Source organism: Rhinoraja longicauda, chromosome 5, assembly GCF_053455715.1.
Source record: "Rhinoraja longicauda isolate Sanriku21f chromosome 5, sRhiLon1.1, whole genome shotgun sequence".
Lineage (NCBI taxonomy): Eukaryota > Metazoa > Chordata > Chondrichthyes > Rajiformes > Arhynchobatidae > Rhinoraja > Rhinoraja longicauda.
In genome coordinates, this window is record NC_135957.1 from 23,813,287 (window position 1) to 23,827,919 (window position 14,633).

At 41.2% G+C, this 14,633-nt stretch overlaps 1 protein-coding gene across 4 annotated transcripts in view; it reads left to right on the forward strand.

Moving 5' to 3' along the window:
• tbce (tubulin folding cofactor E) overlaps positions 1 to 14,633 on the forward strand; it is a 35,470-nt gene that overhangs the window by 2,286 nt on the left and 18,551 nt on the right. The window contains exons 2-11 of one of the 4 annotated variants that reach the window (XM_078399112.1): positions 143 to 258; positions 1,527 to 1,667; positions 3,258 to 3,399; positions 4,771 to 4,855; positions 6,517 to 6,705; positions 8,881 to 8,969; positions 11,730 to 11,829; positions 12,280 to 12,382; positions 12,457 to 12,533; positions 14,507 to 14,602. In XM_078399112.1, coding sequence (XP_078255238.1) covers positions 3,294 to 3,399; positions 4,771 to 4,855; positions 6,517 to 6,705; positions 8,881 to 8,969; positions 11,730 to 11,829; positions 12,280 to 12,382; positions 12,457 to 12,533; positions 14,507 to 14,602 — 845 coding nt within the window. In that variant the 5' untranslated portion in view covers positions 143 to 258; positions 1,527 to 1,667; positions 3,258 to 3,293. Of the gene's footprint in view, positions 1 to 142; positions 259 to 1,526; positions 1,668 to 2,396; positions 2,632 to 3,257; positions 3,400 to 4,770; positions 4,856 to 6,516; positions 6,706 to 8,880; positions 8,970 to 11,729; positions 11,830 to 12,279; positions 12,383 to 12,456; positions 12,534 to 14,506; positions 14,603 to 14,633 lie in introns of those variants that run through there. The other 3 variants (XM_078399113.1, XM_078399114.1, XM_078399111.1) reach the window with 3 other exon arrangements.

Consider the following 14,633-nt stretch of genomic DNA (forward strand, 5'->3'; position numbering starts at 1 on the left):
GCAAATGCACAATGCTAAAAACAATCAAATTCCTTTGACCCAGACTCACTACAGTTCCTTGTTTCAACTTTTTACATTGTTGGTCTTGGCAAGTTTCTGATCTCTTCTTGATGGCTTTTCTTTGATTAATTGAAAAATACAGCATGGAAACAGCCCCTCGGCCCACTGAGTCCACGCAAATCCACTGTTTATGCTGGAAGACGCAAAATGCTGGAGTAACTCAGCGGGACAGGCAGCATCTCTGGAGAGAAAGAATGGGTAACATTTCGGGTCAAGACTGTTGACGCTAGTTCTATGTTATCTCACTTTCACATCCACTCCCTGCACATTTGGGACAATTTACTCTGGTCAGTTCCCTTCTTCCATATTAAACTAAATGTTGAGAATCCTACATCTTTAACTGTTTTCCCATAAACCCTAAAACATAACTGATTATAATTATGGGATGCAGACCATCAGGCCCTGAGAATTTAGCTGCCTTCAGTCCCAACAGTTTACCTAACACCATTTTCTGACTATTGTGGATTCCTTTCAGTTCCTCCCTGCCACTAGATCCTCGGTCCCCTAGTATTTCTGGAAGATTATTTGTGTCTTCCTCAGTGAAGACAGAACCAAAGTACTCGTTTAACTGTTCTGCCATTTCCGTGTTTCCCATTATAAATTCACCTATCTCTGACTAAGGGACCTACATTCGTCTTCACTAATCTTTTCCTTTTTACATACCTATAGAAACGTTTACAGTCAGTTTTTATATGTCCTGCAAGCTTTCTTTCATGCTCTTTTTTCCCCCACTTAAGTAATCCCTTTGTCCATCTCCGTTGAGTTTTAAATTTCTCCCAGTTATCTAGTTTGCGGCTTCTGGCCAATTTATTTGCCTCTTCCTTGGCTTTAACACTATCTTTGGCTTCCCTCGTCAGCTAATGTTGAGCCGCCTTCCCAGTTTTCTTTTTTTGCCAGACAGGGATGAACAATGTCTGGAGTTCATCCTTGCCGTCTTTAAATCTTCGCCGTTGCATCTCCACCATCAACCCTTTAAGTCTAATTTGCCTGTCTATCCCAGCCAATTCCCGTCTCATACCTTCAAAATCTCCTTTATTCAAGGGGCCTTGCACAACAAGATCGCTAACTAATCCTTCCTCATTACACAATACCCAGTCTAGGATGGCCTGTCCTCTAGTCGGTTCCTCTACATATTGGTTTAAAAACCCATCCCGTATACATTCCAGGAAATCCTCCTCAACACTGTTACCAATTTGGTTGGCCCAGTCTATCTGTAGATTAAAGTCATACAGGTTTATGGGTTAATTTGCTTCTGTAAATCGTAAATTGTCCTTGGTGTGTATGATCGTGCTAGTGTATGGGTGATCGCTGGTCCGTGCAGACTCGGTGGGCCGAAGGGCCATTTTCTCCCGCTGTATCTCTAAAGTCTACTAAATTTTGTTGTGCATGACTGTGAAGGTGTTAGGCCACTTATTGCATGAGTGCTCCTTAACTTTGTTACACTCTTAAAATTGTAAGTTCTTCAGTACTTAGCTAATATACATTTTGGCGACATTTTGGAGCAACAAGGAACTGCAGATGCTGGTTTACAAAGAAGACACAAAGTGCTGGAGTAACCCATCGGCTCAGGCAGCATCTCTGGAGAACATGAAAAGGTGATGTTTCAGGTCAGGACCCTTTTTCACAGATGACATTTTGAGGCCTTTCTCCAGATGCTGCCTGACCTGCTAAGTTCCTTCAGCACTTTGCATTTAATGTTCCAGAACCAGGACCAATCAGTCCACTGTGCTCATGACATAATATTCATTGACTTCTGGAAATTTTTGATTGGTTACTTTACAATGTAATGTGAAGAAAAACAAGAGGATAGGTTTTAAAAGATTTATTCAACTGCAGCTCTGCTTTGTTTTTTGAGGGTCTATGTGAGTGAGTCAGATGGAGTTTATTATCATGTGCACAAGGAAGGGAAGGTACAGGTTTTCAACGGGCGCCTATCTGATACATTGCTGAGGTCACCCTTTTATCCTTACTTAGTCAATTTATAAAATTAGAAAGGTTTGAATCCAACTAATTACCTGACTTATTTTTCTGTCAAAGTAATTATTGTAATTGCTTCCACCTGTGAGGCACAGATTCTAATTACCAGCAACTAAACGTTTACAAGGTAATAATTGAACATCATTAAATTTCAGTGACTGAGATGTCTGTAACAGTCCTCGTGATCTGAGATCTGGATATATGCCAGGTGTCTCTGGGGCTTATGCAAACTAAAAGAAAATCTTAAATGTCTCTCCTGCCACTAAAAAAATATTGTCCCGATTTCCTAATAACTCATTTCAGTCGTGCCAGAATAAGTGGTTGGGGCGGGTACAGTACTGTAAATAACATTTAAGGAACATTTGGACAAGTATGTGAGGCAAGTACAGCACGGTGGCGCAGTGGTAGAGCTGCTGCCTTATAGCGACAGAGACCCAGTTTAGAAAGTAGGTGCAGGAGTAGGCCATTCGGCCCTTCGAGCCAGCACTGCCAATCCTGACTACGGGTGCTGTATCGAGTTTGTATGTTCTCCACGTGACAGCGTGGGTTTTCTCCGAGATCTCCGGTTTCCTCGCACGCTCCAAAGATATACAGGTTTGTAGATTAATTGGCTTGGTATAATTGTAAATTGTCCTTAGCGTGCGTAGGATAGTGTTACTGTGCGTGGATCGCTGGTCGGTGCAGACTCGGTGGGATGAAGGGCCTCTTTCTGCGCTGTATCTCTAAACGAAAACTACGTGAATAGGAAAGGTCTAGAGGGATATCGCTCAAATGCAGGCAAATCAGAGTAGTTTAGGTGGGCATCTTGGACGGCATGGATGAGTTGGGCTGAGGGACCTGTGTTTGCTGTATGACGACGACTCTTGTGCCCTCATAACAATAAATCATCTGTCCTACTCTGAGGAATATAAGAAATCTATTAGGAACAGTTGAATTCTCTCAAGTGCAGACTTTAAGGGTAAAGGCATATTCAAATGTAACTGGCTCTTCATTATTGGGATTTATTTATCTAACTATTCAAAATACTGGACTAGACTGCTGGGATAGTGTTTGAAGAAGCTGCATGAGCCTTGTCCCTGCATGTGCCTTGTGTTACAGAAGGGAGCTGTAGACTTTGGAAGGAGGCAGGATGTGCAGGATTGTGACCTGGTAATTATCTCAACACAATCCATGGGATGCGTGTACATAAGGTCTGATTTTTGTTTTGCACAACTCTATAGATTTGGACGAGCTGTGACATCTGAGAAGCATCGAAGATGATGCAGAGTGACAGTGTGCCCAGCGATGCTGTGGGGCAACGCATCGCCTGTCGGGATGAATATGGCACTGTGCGCTTTGTGGGAAAGGTCACATCAGCACCAGGTATATTCCTTGATCCTTGTCGTGATGGTTAAATACCGGCTAAATACAGGTATTTTTGCTGTAATATGTGTTTCCATACCATGAATCGCATATAATGATATTGATGAATTAGGGAGCTCTACTCGTATTACGCAGGCTGATTTGGTTATGATATGATTTAGATCAGGAACTAGAAGACTACTTAAAAGTAACTTTGGAAATAGGCAACAGTAAAAAAAGATGCCTTGCAATAAAAACAATCTCGGGACCAAAAGAATTGTTTCGATGTAACCTTCCTGCAGTAATCGTACACCATTATCTCGAGAACACAGTCTGTCCGTTTCATGACAAGTGGCCATTTAAATTAAAAAGCAATGGCTTCTATTAACACGTACAATAATTCTCTATTAAATAAGGTTACTTACGGCCTTCTACACATTTAACACGCAGTAACAAAAATAAACACATTAAACAAAACATTTTTCAAACTCTTTGAAAAGTCTTTGTTATTGCAAGTCTGAAATTCACTGGGCCAGATCCGCCTGTTCATTTTTCTAACCCAAGATTCACCACTTGTACTGATTTTCTCCCTTATCTGTACTACTCGTATACATTCTCAAAGAACACCAGTAGATTAGTTAGATGTGATTTTCCTTTCGTAAACCCTTGCCTCTGATCAGAAGATTTTGGGTTGCAGTCTTGGATTAGAAACTTGAACATATAACCTTGAGAGTAACTGCAGTTCTGAGGGAATGTTGGATTGTCGCATGTAGCGACCTTTGGACAAGACATTAAATTATGGTCCCATCTGCCTCAGGGGATGTAAAAGATACATTGGCATGAGAGGAAAAGCAGGAAGGTTCCTGAAGTGTTGGCCACAATTTAACTTTCAACCAACAACAAATGATTCTTGCTACTCGTGGGACCTTGCCATGGATAAATGAGCTGCTGTGCCCTTTACAATTGTACGTAATTGGATGTAATGTGCTGTGAAACATCCAAAGGTTATGAAAGACGGTGTAGGCATGAAGTCTTTCTTTTCTTAATATGGGACTGGATTGTTGCTCTGTAAATTAAACTAAATTAATTCTGGAAAATTGAAATCACTTAATCTGTAAAACAAATTAGAAACAAAACTTTTCAGATGCTGCCTGACCAACTGAATTCTTCCAGCTACTCTCCTTTTTGTATGTGATATTCATTTAACTTTTCTGCTGCCATAAAGATAGTGATAATGGTATTTTAGAAAATGTATCGGATGGCTTATGCCTATTGCTTGAAATTATGTTTTAACAGTATGCGATGTAATGGCAGAATCACCACTGGTTGCTTCTCAGAAGCTGCATCTCGAGTGAAATCAATGTGGCCATTGAAATGAATGTTGTTTTCCAGAGATTTGGCTGGGTGTGGAATGGGACAATCCCGAGCGAGGAAAGCACAATGGAACTCATGAAGGGGTGCATTATTTCCAGTGCAGGTGATTAAATTTCTTCTTTGTGTAATTTTTGTACTCTGGAACAACGTGTGTTGTTTAAAACATATCACTTGCTGTTTTCCGCTGACTTTGCTTCCTTCCCATGCCCCAACATCGAGAGTATGGTAAGGTGAATGAAAGCCAGACTCTGCCAGTCCTATATCACTGTACATTCACAAAATATTTTGCTTTCAACATTTCCTCGCTGGCAATGAGGCAGACATGCACAACTTTCAGTTTCCTCTTGCATCTGAAAGGTACTGATACAAATTGTGATACTGGTTGATAGGTTGTTATGTGTGCTGATTAACTTTATACCCATGTTTAGTTCAGTTTAAAGATGGAAACAAGCCTTCCTCCCACTGAGCTCACGTCAACTGTTCAAACCAGCTCGATGTTATCCCACTTTCCTCTCCACTCCTTGCGCACTAGCGGCAATTTACAGAGGACAATTAATCTACAAACCCGCACATCTTTGGCATGTGGGAGGAAACTGAAGCACCTGGAGGAAATCCATGTGTCAGGGGTTATGGGGAGAAGGCAAGCGAATGAGATTAGGAGGGACAGATGGATCAACCATGATTGAATGGCAGAGTGGACTTGAGGGGCTGAATGGCCTAATTCTGTTCCTATCACTTATGACATGACCGTACATGGTCACAGAGAGTATATGCAAGGTCGACACAGGGGGCACTCGAGGTTAGGATCGAACCGGGGTCTCTGGCCCTGTGAGGCAGAAGCTCTACCTGCTGCACCACCACATAAAGTACTTCAGTGTGAGCAATGTGTTTTCCAGTAACATTTGTGCATGTTTTAGTTTAGTTTAAAGATACACCGCGGAAACAGGCCCTTCGGCCCACCGAGTCCACACCGACCAACGATCCCCGCATATTAACACTACCCTACACACAAATTTCAATTTACAAATACACTGTCAATTAACCTACAAACCTGTACATCTTTGGAGTGTGGGAGGAAACCGAAGATCTCGTAGAAAACCCTCGTGGTCACAGGAAGAACGTACAAACTCCGTACAGACAGCACCCATAGTCGGGATCGGACCGATTTTTAGCAATATATTATTTAAAGAAAAACATGGATTCTGCTGTGTAGCATTGTTGGTGACCCTGATGTTATAGCTTATTCCGAGTTTCCCAAATATTTGACACTGTTGAGAACTAACAGTCAACAACATTGCACTTTCTTAGGTGTGCTAATTAAGTGGGATGTGTGGGCACAGTGTAGGGAAGGGCATTAGATTTGAAGCACTTAGATGGAAATTACAATCCCGACGGTATCACAATCACTTTTATTTCCCGTTGACTTCAAACAATTCCTTTGTCAAAGCCTCTAATGTAGACCATAGTTTGCATTCTCTGGATTATTTATGTTTGCATCAGCCCCTGTCCCTGCTTCCCCTTCAAGCACTTCATACCTATAGATAATATATTGAGATCTTTCCCTTTGTATTCATGTAAAATCAAAGTTCTTTCCCAAAGATTAGCCAGTCGTCATAATTTTGCCTTCCATTTTGCTGTCATAGACCAAGAGTATCCCAAACCACCACAGTTTCCTGACTGTTTGGAGGGATCGGAGGAGGGGTGTAAGCGAGAGCTAATTTAGAAAGGTAACTATTGCACTAACCAACTTTATCTCAACATTAGTTATCCCACAGGAGGATCGTTCATTCGTCCCCATAAAACAAACTTCGGAGTTGATTTCCTCTTGGCATTGAAGGACCGCTACGGGCAGGAGGGAAATCAGGGAATACAGGATTCCCGAGGCAATCCTCTCCGCTGGTGCATGAAACCCATCGAATTTTTGGGAAGCCGAGATGCAGAAGTTAAACAAAGGTATTGAGAGGATAGTCGTGGTGCAGGAGGAAGCTCTTTGAAAATGCTGTTGTCTTATTCCAACACCTTCTGCTCTTCCCATTCTGTGATATATTGTAACAAATATAGAACAAGGTTTATGGCATTAGTTCATATTTCTAAGATGTACTTGTCTTTTTATCTAGCAGGTAGTTCTGTTATAACAAGATAATTGCATTCTTAAGAAACCTTGCATTATAGAAAATTGTGTTATAAAAACAATTGCGTCAATAGGAGAAAGGGGGTTGCGGACTTGCGAGTTCCAGACTTGCAATACCAATGTTAAATTTCCCACAGGACTTGCACAAATAAAGCCATGATTTTTTAATAGCTATTGTCATATGTACAGAATACGTTTAGAGTCGTACAGTTGTACAGCACTGAAACTGGCCCTTCATGCTGACCTTGTTGCCCATCTAGATTGATGCCATTTGGCTGCATTGGGTCCATGTTCTTCTGTGCCTTGCCCATTTAAGTGCCTGTTTAAATCAATCCAAAAACAAAGTGAATATATCTGAATTTATCACCACCTCTGTCAGCGATTTCCAGATATCACCACTCTCTGTGCAAAATAAAATCTTTACGATCAAATCTCCTTTAAAACTCATCCGTAAGAGCCCTCAAACTGAGAGGACCTGATATATGGATAGGTGTACAGTGTAAATTTGGTTGATCTCTGTACTTTTGTTTTTGGACTTTCATGGCCTGGTTTACTTGGAATAGCTGATAATTTATTGTATATTTATTGTTGCATTTAACGTGTACATTAAGCTGCAGCAGGTAAAAATATTGTTCCTTTGCACATGACAAATAAACAAATAAAAACTCTTGACTAGGAACAGGAATTTATCCTTGGTGTTTACCCATTACTCATGGCTAACAACTATTTACTCTTGAATCCCTTCTTTTATTTAATGAGATCATGGCTCATTTGTGACTTTATTCCTTTTAGCAGCATTTGGCCTTTTTCGCTAATGTCTTGTTAACAAGAAATGCATCAATTGCTGCTTTAAAATGAGCAATTAATCATTGCCATTTGCAAGTGAAAGCCAAAACTTTACTATGATCTGCATAGAAGTGTTACCAAAGTTCTCATCTGAAAGGCCTGGTTCTGATTTGGACTTCCCAATCAGCAACAAAAAAAGTAGTTCATTGCTACCTATTGCATTTTCTTCCCCTTATTAACTAAGAGGGTTCAATTTAGTCAGTCCTGAACCTAATAAAATGCAGAGAATGCAGCCCTAGTATTTGCGAATTTAGTTTTTCTAGAGCTCCTCATATCATTCTACAAAATCTTTGTGGTACTGCCTCCAAGCCCAATGTGTAATTTGTAAAATCTGTGCTATTCACAATACTTGGGGTTATGTCTGACCAGAGGTTTGTTTAGCTATAGTATAATGACTAAGTTATTATTGTTAAGTCCTTGGAATCTCTGTGATGTAGCACCCATTAGCCTCTCAATTTTTTGTTTCATGCTGTTCCATAATACCACGTTCACAGATTATAAAGTTTATTTTAAACTAGTCTGTGGTCATGCAGAAAGTGCTCTGCTCTGCCTTTTAGCACTGCCTTGTATAGGTCCAAAGTGAATAATTTTATGATGTTAACACTGAAATCTTTGTATGTCTGCGGAATCCCCTGAATTCCCTACATATCAGATCGAGAAAGAGATGGAAGGTAAATGTCTTACATTAAAGTTCCCCAAATCACAAACCACAATTCTATTACATCCCTAAATCTATAACATGATCTTTTGAGAGTATATGACATTAGGAATGTCCGATCACTTTACAGAAAGTGTTACAGGAAACATTTGCCGTCATGCTGTCATGCAGGTCAGTAATTTGGAAGCATGAGGCACTGCACCCATGGTCCCCATTTAAGATAGCATGTGTATGTACAAAGCCAAAGTTAGACTTGATAATTGTGTGCCTACTCAACACGGCTCATCTTGAACCAGACATGAAATTAAGATATTGAAACATTTTGGGTTCTTTTTTACACACCTTTTTAGCTTGTACTTTATGAACTACATATCACTAATCCATGTGCGCTTAAGTGCCATGTTCTTGAAAGCCAGCGTATTTTTAAACAAAAGTGCCCCTGTTGGGAATGAGTAATAGCTTTAACCATTCTCTCTGCCTCTCTCATTTGCAGGTGGTTTGATGCATTGTCAATTGTTTCAGTCAGAGAGTGCCATGTGAGCCATGTCATTGAAGAGGATGAAATCTCCAATGTCTGTCCCAGTATCCTTGCAATGTTCATTAAGCTGCATTGATTAAAAAAAATGCTTAGGATCCATCAGAATAAAATGCTGTGTTTTTTTCTTTCAAAGTCCTAGTGTATTTGAACCTCGTAGTGTCTTCAAACCCTGCAAGTAACAGAGATTGAAGGAAGGGCAAAGACTAGCTGATCCACAAACCCTGACCAAATACCATGGTGGTCAACATGTGACTTTTGTTGCGCTTAATATTTGTATTTGTTACCAGAGCTGTAGGTTATGAAGACATTCAATAGTGTGGACATAGACAAACAATTTCTGCTTGTGCTGTATCCAAACCTGAGCCATTCAAATAAGAATCACCATAAATCCAGGAAAAGGTTTGCCAGGGAATATGGAACCTGCTAAAATGGGTTGAGGTGAGTAGTGTAGAAGGAACTGCAGATGCTGGAATCTTGTGCAGAATACAAATTGCTGGAGTTATTCAGTGGGACAGGCAGTATCTCTGAAACATGGATAGAAATGTTTCAGGTCAGAACCCTCATTATAGGGCAGTTGAGCCACTTGACCAAGTTTTATGTTCTGGATTGTCGTTGTGGTTTTCAAATTCTGCATGTATAAACACTGTGTTGATGTACAAGTGATATACAGCATGTATGTGTGAAGTTTAAAAAAAATGAGATGTGATGCTCCTGGCAAGTGTCTTATGTGTATATTTGGCCACTTAACACCTTTCATTAGGCATTAACCGTTTGTTTCCTCCTGCATGGTGCTGCCATAGAGAGTATGGTCAACACTCGTATGAGTTGTTTGTTCAGTAGAACAGAAGTGGTGCCAGAATTTTGGAGATTTTCTTCTTCAGACTTGGTGAAAAGGCAGGTGTGTGCTATTTTTCAATAGTGTTTCAACCGTAAGGTCTAAGGATGAACAGCTGGGGATTTATCTGCTTCCCTGTGAATTGGCGTGCTGCTCCCTGAAGTTGGAGGGAGAACCTTGAGGGCTTGCACAGCATGGAAATTGCCATGAAAGATACAAAAACTTCATTCCAAATTAATTTAGCCAGTCCACTTTAGTGAGACATCAAGTTGTTTCTGATTCGGCTTTCTTCACTTTTCACTACATCTTCACTGGCTTTCTGGAAGCTGGGAAGTAAGGCTATTCACTTAGCTGAGGTCATGATTTGTAAAGCTATTCCTTGGAGTTAAATGCAAGTAATGGTTGGAGCTGCTGTCCAGATAATTCTCGACACTTGCATCAAACCCCATGCTCACCTGGGGTCGCCGTCACTGATCCACTGTTCTACTCTTAACCCAATGGAGAAATCAGTGGGGGCTCTGCATCGGGGCAAGCTGGGATATGTTGGATGAGGTGGGAATGAATTTAAGCACGTGTTTAGTGTAGAAACAAGGAACTGTGAATACCGATTTACCAAGGAAAGACACAAATTGCTGGAGTAACTCAGCGGATCAGGCATCATCCCTGGAGAACATGGATAGGTGATGTTTTGGGTCTGCACCCATCAGCACATTTGCTAGTTTAACCAGCAGATGGAGCAGTTGGAGCACCTAATGTAGATACTGGTGGTACTGGCTAGCTCCTAAGAACCCTTTGTAACCTGAAACTGTTTGCAAGTCAGAAATGGACGGAACCACTGTGGAGGGAGAGGGAGCAGGCATGGGAAGAGATCTCACCAGCTGGTCTTGCTAACCGAGTGAGTGAGTTAGCTCAGTGCTCCCAGCTCTTGATCCAGCTACAGTCGCTGTGACTCGGGTGGGGTAGGGGGGCGCAGGCACATGGAAATGCCATGTAACCACCCAGCAAGTGATGCCTAGCCCTATAGCAGCTGTCAAATCCATCCTGCCAGTCTCCTGAACACTTGCATGTATATACATGTTGTTCATGTCGGACCTCTGAAAAACCCTGAGGAGCATCTTAATGCCCTGGACTGTGTGGATTACAACTCAGCTCCATCCTCCTTCATGCAAGAAGCTACAGAGCCTGGGAGATGCTGAAGGATGCCAAATGAAAACTTCAGAGCAGACTGACTTCCTTTGTTTTAGTAAGGACATTCTGGTTAATGGAACTAAGGCCCGCAGAATAAAGTGAACTTCTGTCTTAAATGCGTTTGAACACGGCTGATAGGCCTCCTTCTGAGGCTGTCCCCCCGAGTTTGACCCAACTTGTTACTTCCCAGCCCTGGGAACCCTACTGCAAATGTTCTGCCGCTTCACTGGCTGGGAGCAGATAACCTTGCAGGAGTAAGACTGTCTTCAAGTTAAGATGATATTTGGACAGGTATATGTATAGGAAATGTTTAGAGGTATATGTGTCAAATGCAGGCAATGAACATGGATGGACAAGGCAAAAGGGTATGGATGGTCTCTGCAGTGACCCCAACAAATCTGGAAGTTGTCATAATCTTGCGCTACTGGGCAGGTTTCTAATGTCTGGCAGTTATTCCCACTTCCCCTTTTTTGTCATGTCCACAGAGCCGCTGCTGTTTTGAGTGGTTGGTCTGCCATGTTTCTGCTTTGCCACAAAACCACGCTTCAAAATGTCTTCGCTGTCTGCTCTGGAGCGTATCTGGGGTGATCCGAGGTTTTGAAATATGTTAATTCAATGTATTTATTTTTCTTTACTGGCACTCAGAGGGGGGTCTATTGAATAGTGATGTTCCCTGGGTGAATTTGTGGCCCCAAACAAGATATTGTAAGATGGGGTATTACACTCATGATCATAAATACTGCAGGTTTGTCAAATCTATTCCTTCACTATGTTCTTTCAGATATTGTAGAGCTTGATTTGTCCAAGAACCTGCTTGTATCTTGGGAAAAAGTAGCACAAATTACTCGACACTTAAGGAAACTGGAACATCTTGACCTCAGGTATAGAATCAATGTAGGTTACTGAAGAATTTAAATGGGTTTTCGGGATTAAGAATGCCTTGCTTTTGGCATATGACTGCAATCACAGAATGTGGAAGTGCGTCATGAAATAACTTGATCTTGCATTTACTGTCATCTCTTCCTGACAAGTAGAAAGTGCCATTAATGTTACAAAATGGGATTTGTCCTTCCGTTATTGCTTGGATTGTGAACTTGCGTCTTTCAAGTAAAATATGAAACGTGAATATGTTTGCAATGTAAAGATCTGTGTTTGGGTGAATAGGTAAATTACTTTGAACTATGTAACTGATCTGTGCAACTGGATCAGCATGTTCTGCATTTTCTTTGTTCCTTAAATGATCAATAACGATTCCCCAGCCAGCCTCCAGTGCAGTCCCGTGTAGCTTTTCTATTCAATAACCTTATATGTGTTTTTTAATTTCACACTAGTCAAAACAAGTTGACGCTCCTTTCTAATCCAGTCTCACTGTCTGATGCTTTTGCCAACCTGAAGACCTTGGCCATTCAATACAACGGACTGACGTGGGCCCAGGTAAAACAGTTGCTGTTTCTTTCATGAACTAATTCAAGGGATGTGGCACAAGGCTAACTCTGATCTCATTGCAGGTTCTGGAATGTGCCCCAATGTGGCCTGTGCTTGAAAGAGCCCACCTATCATCTAACGCCATTTCGGTTTTGGAAAGGTAAAACTAATTCTTCTGCATCTTATCATTCCCAGAGATTCACAGCAGTGATGGGTCTGGATCATAAACAGGCAGTTTGTTACCTGACTAACACATCTCTTACGTTGGCCTACATCTGGAGCACAGTGGAAGGGAAGATAACTGAACTGAATGAGTCTATGATTTTCTGATCAAATATTTTATACAGGGCTTCAAGTTATATTTTTCTCCATAAACTCTAGATTTTAGATCGATTCTTCCCTGTGGGTTTATCATAAATTATGTTCAAGTTGATTTTATTGTTATATGCTCACGTATATTGGGATACAGGTACAATGAAAATCTTGCAGCAGCTTTACAGGCACAGACTTAGACATCACGTGAAAACATAAATTACACACACTTTCTGCGAGATAGTAAAAGAAAGACATTAATGTAAATCACAATTAGAAAACAAGTCCATGTTAGTGCAAAAGGTGGACAGTAGTGTTCTGTGCCGAAGTAGGATTAAGGTGAGTAGATTGGTTCAAGAACCTGATAGCTGTTCCTGAACCCATCAAGTTTCTGTACTTCCTGCCCGACGATAACAGCAAGAAGAATGGCCTGAATGGTGGGGATCCTTGTTGATAGACCCTGTCTTCTTGAGGCAGCACCGTGTGTAAATACTTTCAATGGTAGGGAGGACCAGGCTGAGTCCACCACTCTGCAGCCTCTTGCGTTCATGTGCATTGGAACTGCCATACCAAGCCATGATGCAACCAGTCAGGATACTTTCTACAGTGCATCTTTAGATGTTTGTTAGAATATTAATTGACACGCCAAATCTTTTTAATGCTCTACCGGTGCTGGTGCACCTTCTTCATGATTACATCCATAGGCTGGGCCCCGGATATCTCATCTGAGATATTAACACCCAGAGATTTAAAGATGGTAACACTCTCCAACATTTCAGTGTACAATCTACAAACATTTACTGTTTTGATTTTTGAATCTTTTGTGTTATAATATTGAAGCCTGCAGTCCCAGTTTAATGTGATATTGATTTCTGGGTTTTCTGGCCATTTTCCCCATCCTCCTATCCACCCAGTCATTGATCTTATTCTGTAGGATTTGACCTTTGACTGAACAGTCAAAATGTGTTGAATTAGTGTCATGCAGCTCAGAAACAGGTCCTTAAGACCAACTTGCACATGCCGACCAAGATGCCCCAATCAATTATGAGGTCAGTCTACATTTGAAAGATCAAGGGATGATCTAGTAGCATTACTTAAGCTGATTAGCGAGTATGTTGAGAGGAACAATTTCTTTTGGAATATGGGACATGATAAAATCAGAGCTAGGGTGAGCAGGGTTGATGCAAGGAAGCACTTGTTCACAGATGGAAGTTAAATCTGGGGCTTAACCCCCAGAAAGCAGAGGTTGGAGGTGAATGGTAAAATTTCAAAACTCAAGATTGAAAAATGTTCACAAAATATTGAAATTTTGGGAACAGAGACAGGTCAATGAAATTACAGAACAGTCATGATCAGATTGAAGATAGATACAAAAAGCTGGAGTAACTCAGCAGGACAGGCAGCATCTCTGGAGAGAAGGAATGGTTGATGTTTCGTGTCGAGACCCTTCTTCAGACTGAAAGTTACGGGAAAGGGAAACGAGGGATATAGATGATGATGTAGAGATATATAGAACAATGAATGAAAGATATGCAAAAGAGTAACGATGATAAAGGAAGCAGGCCATTGTTAGCTGTTTGTTGGGTGAAAACGAGAAGCTGGTGCGACTTGGGTGGGGGAGGTATGGAGAGGGTTCCATCCCTCCCCCATATTATGTTTACCAACCAGTCAGTATGCGTAAAATTACTTTAAGATGTTTAATTTTTTTTAAAAGCTCCTTGCTGTTCTTTACCTAAACTTGACTTGTTTTATTGAAGTGTGTTTGAGTACATGTGTGCCGTACTTCTGCATCATTTTGATAATTCTGTGCCCTATTTCCAGGCCTGTCGGGGTTCTGCAGAACTTGACATTATTGGACCTCAGCTCCAATCCGCTGGCAGGTGCAGATCAACTGGTACACATTGCGTATTTGCCAAGGTTAGAGGCTACTCTTTGTGTTGCTGCTCCA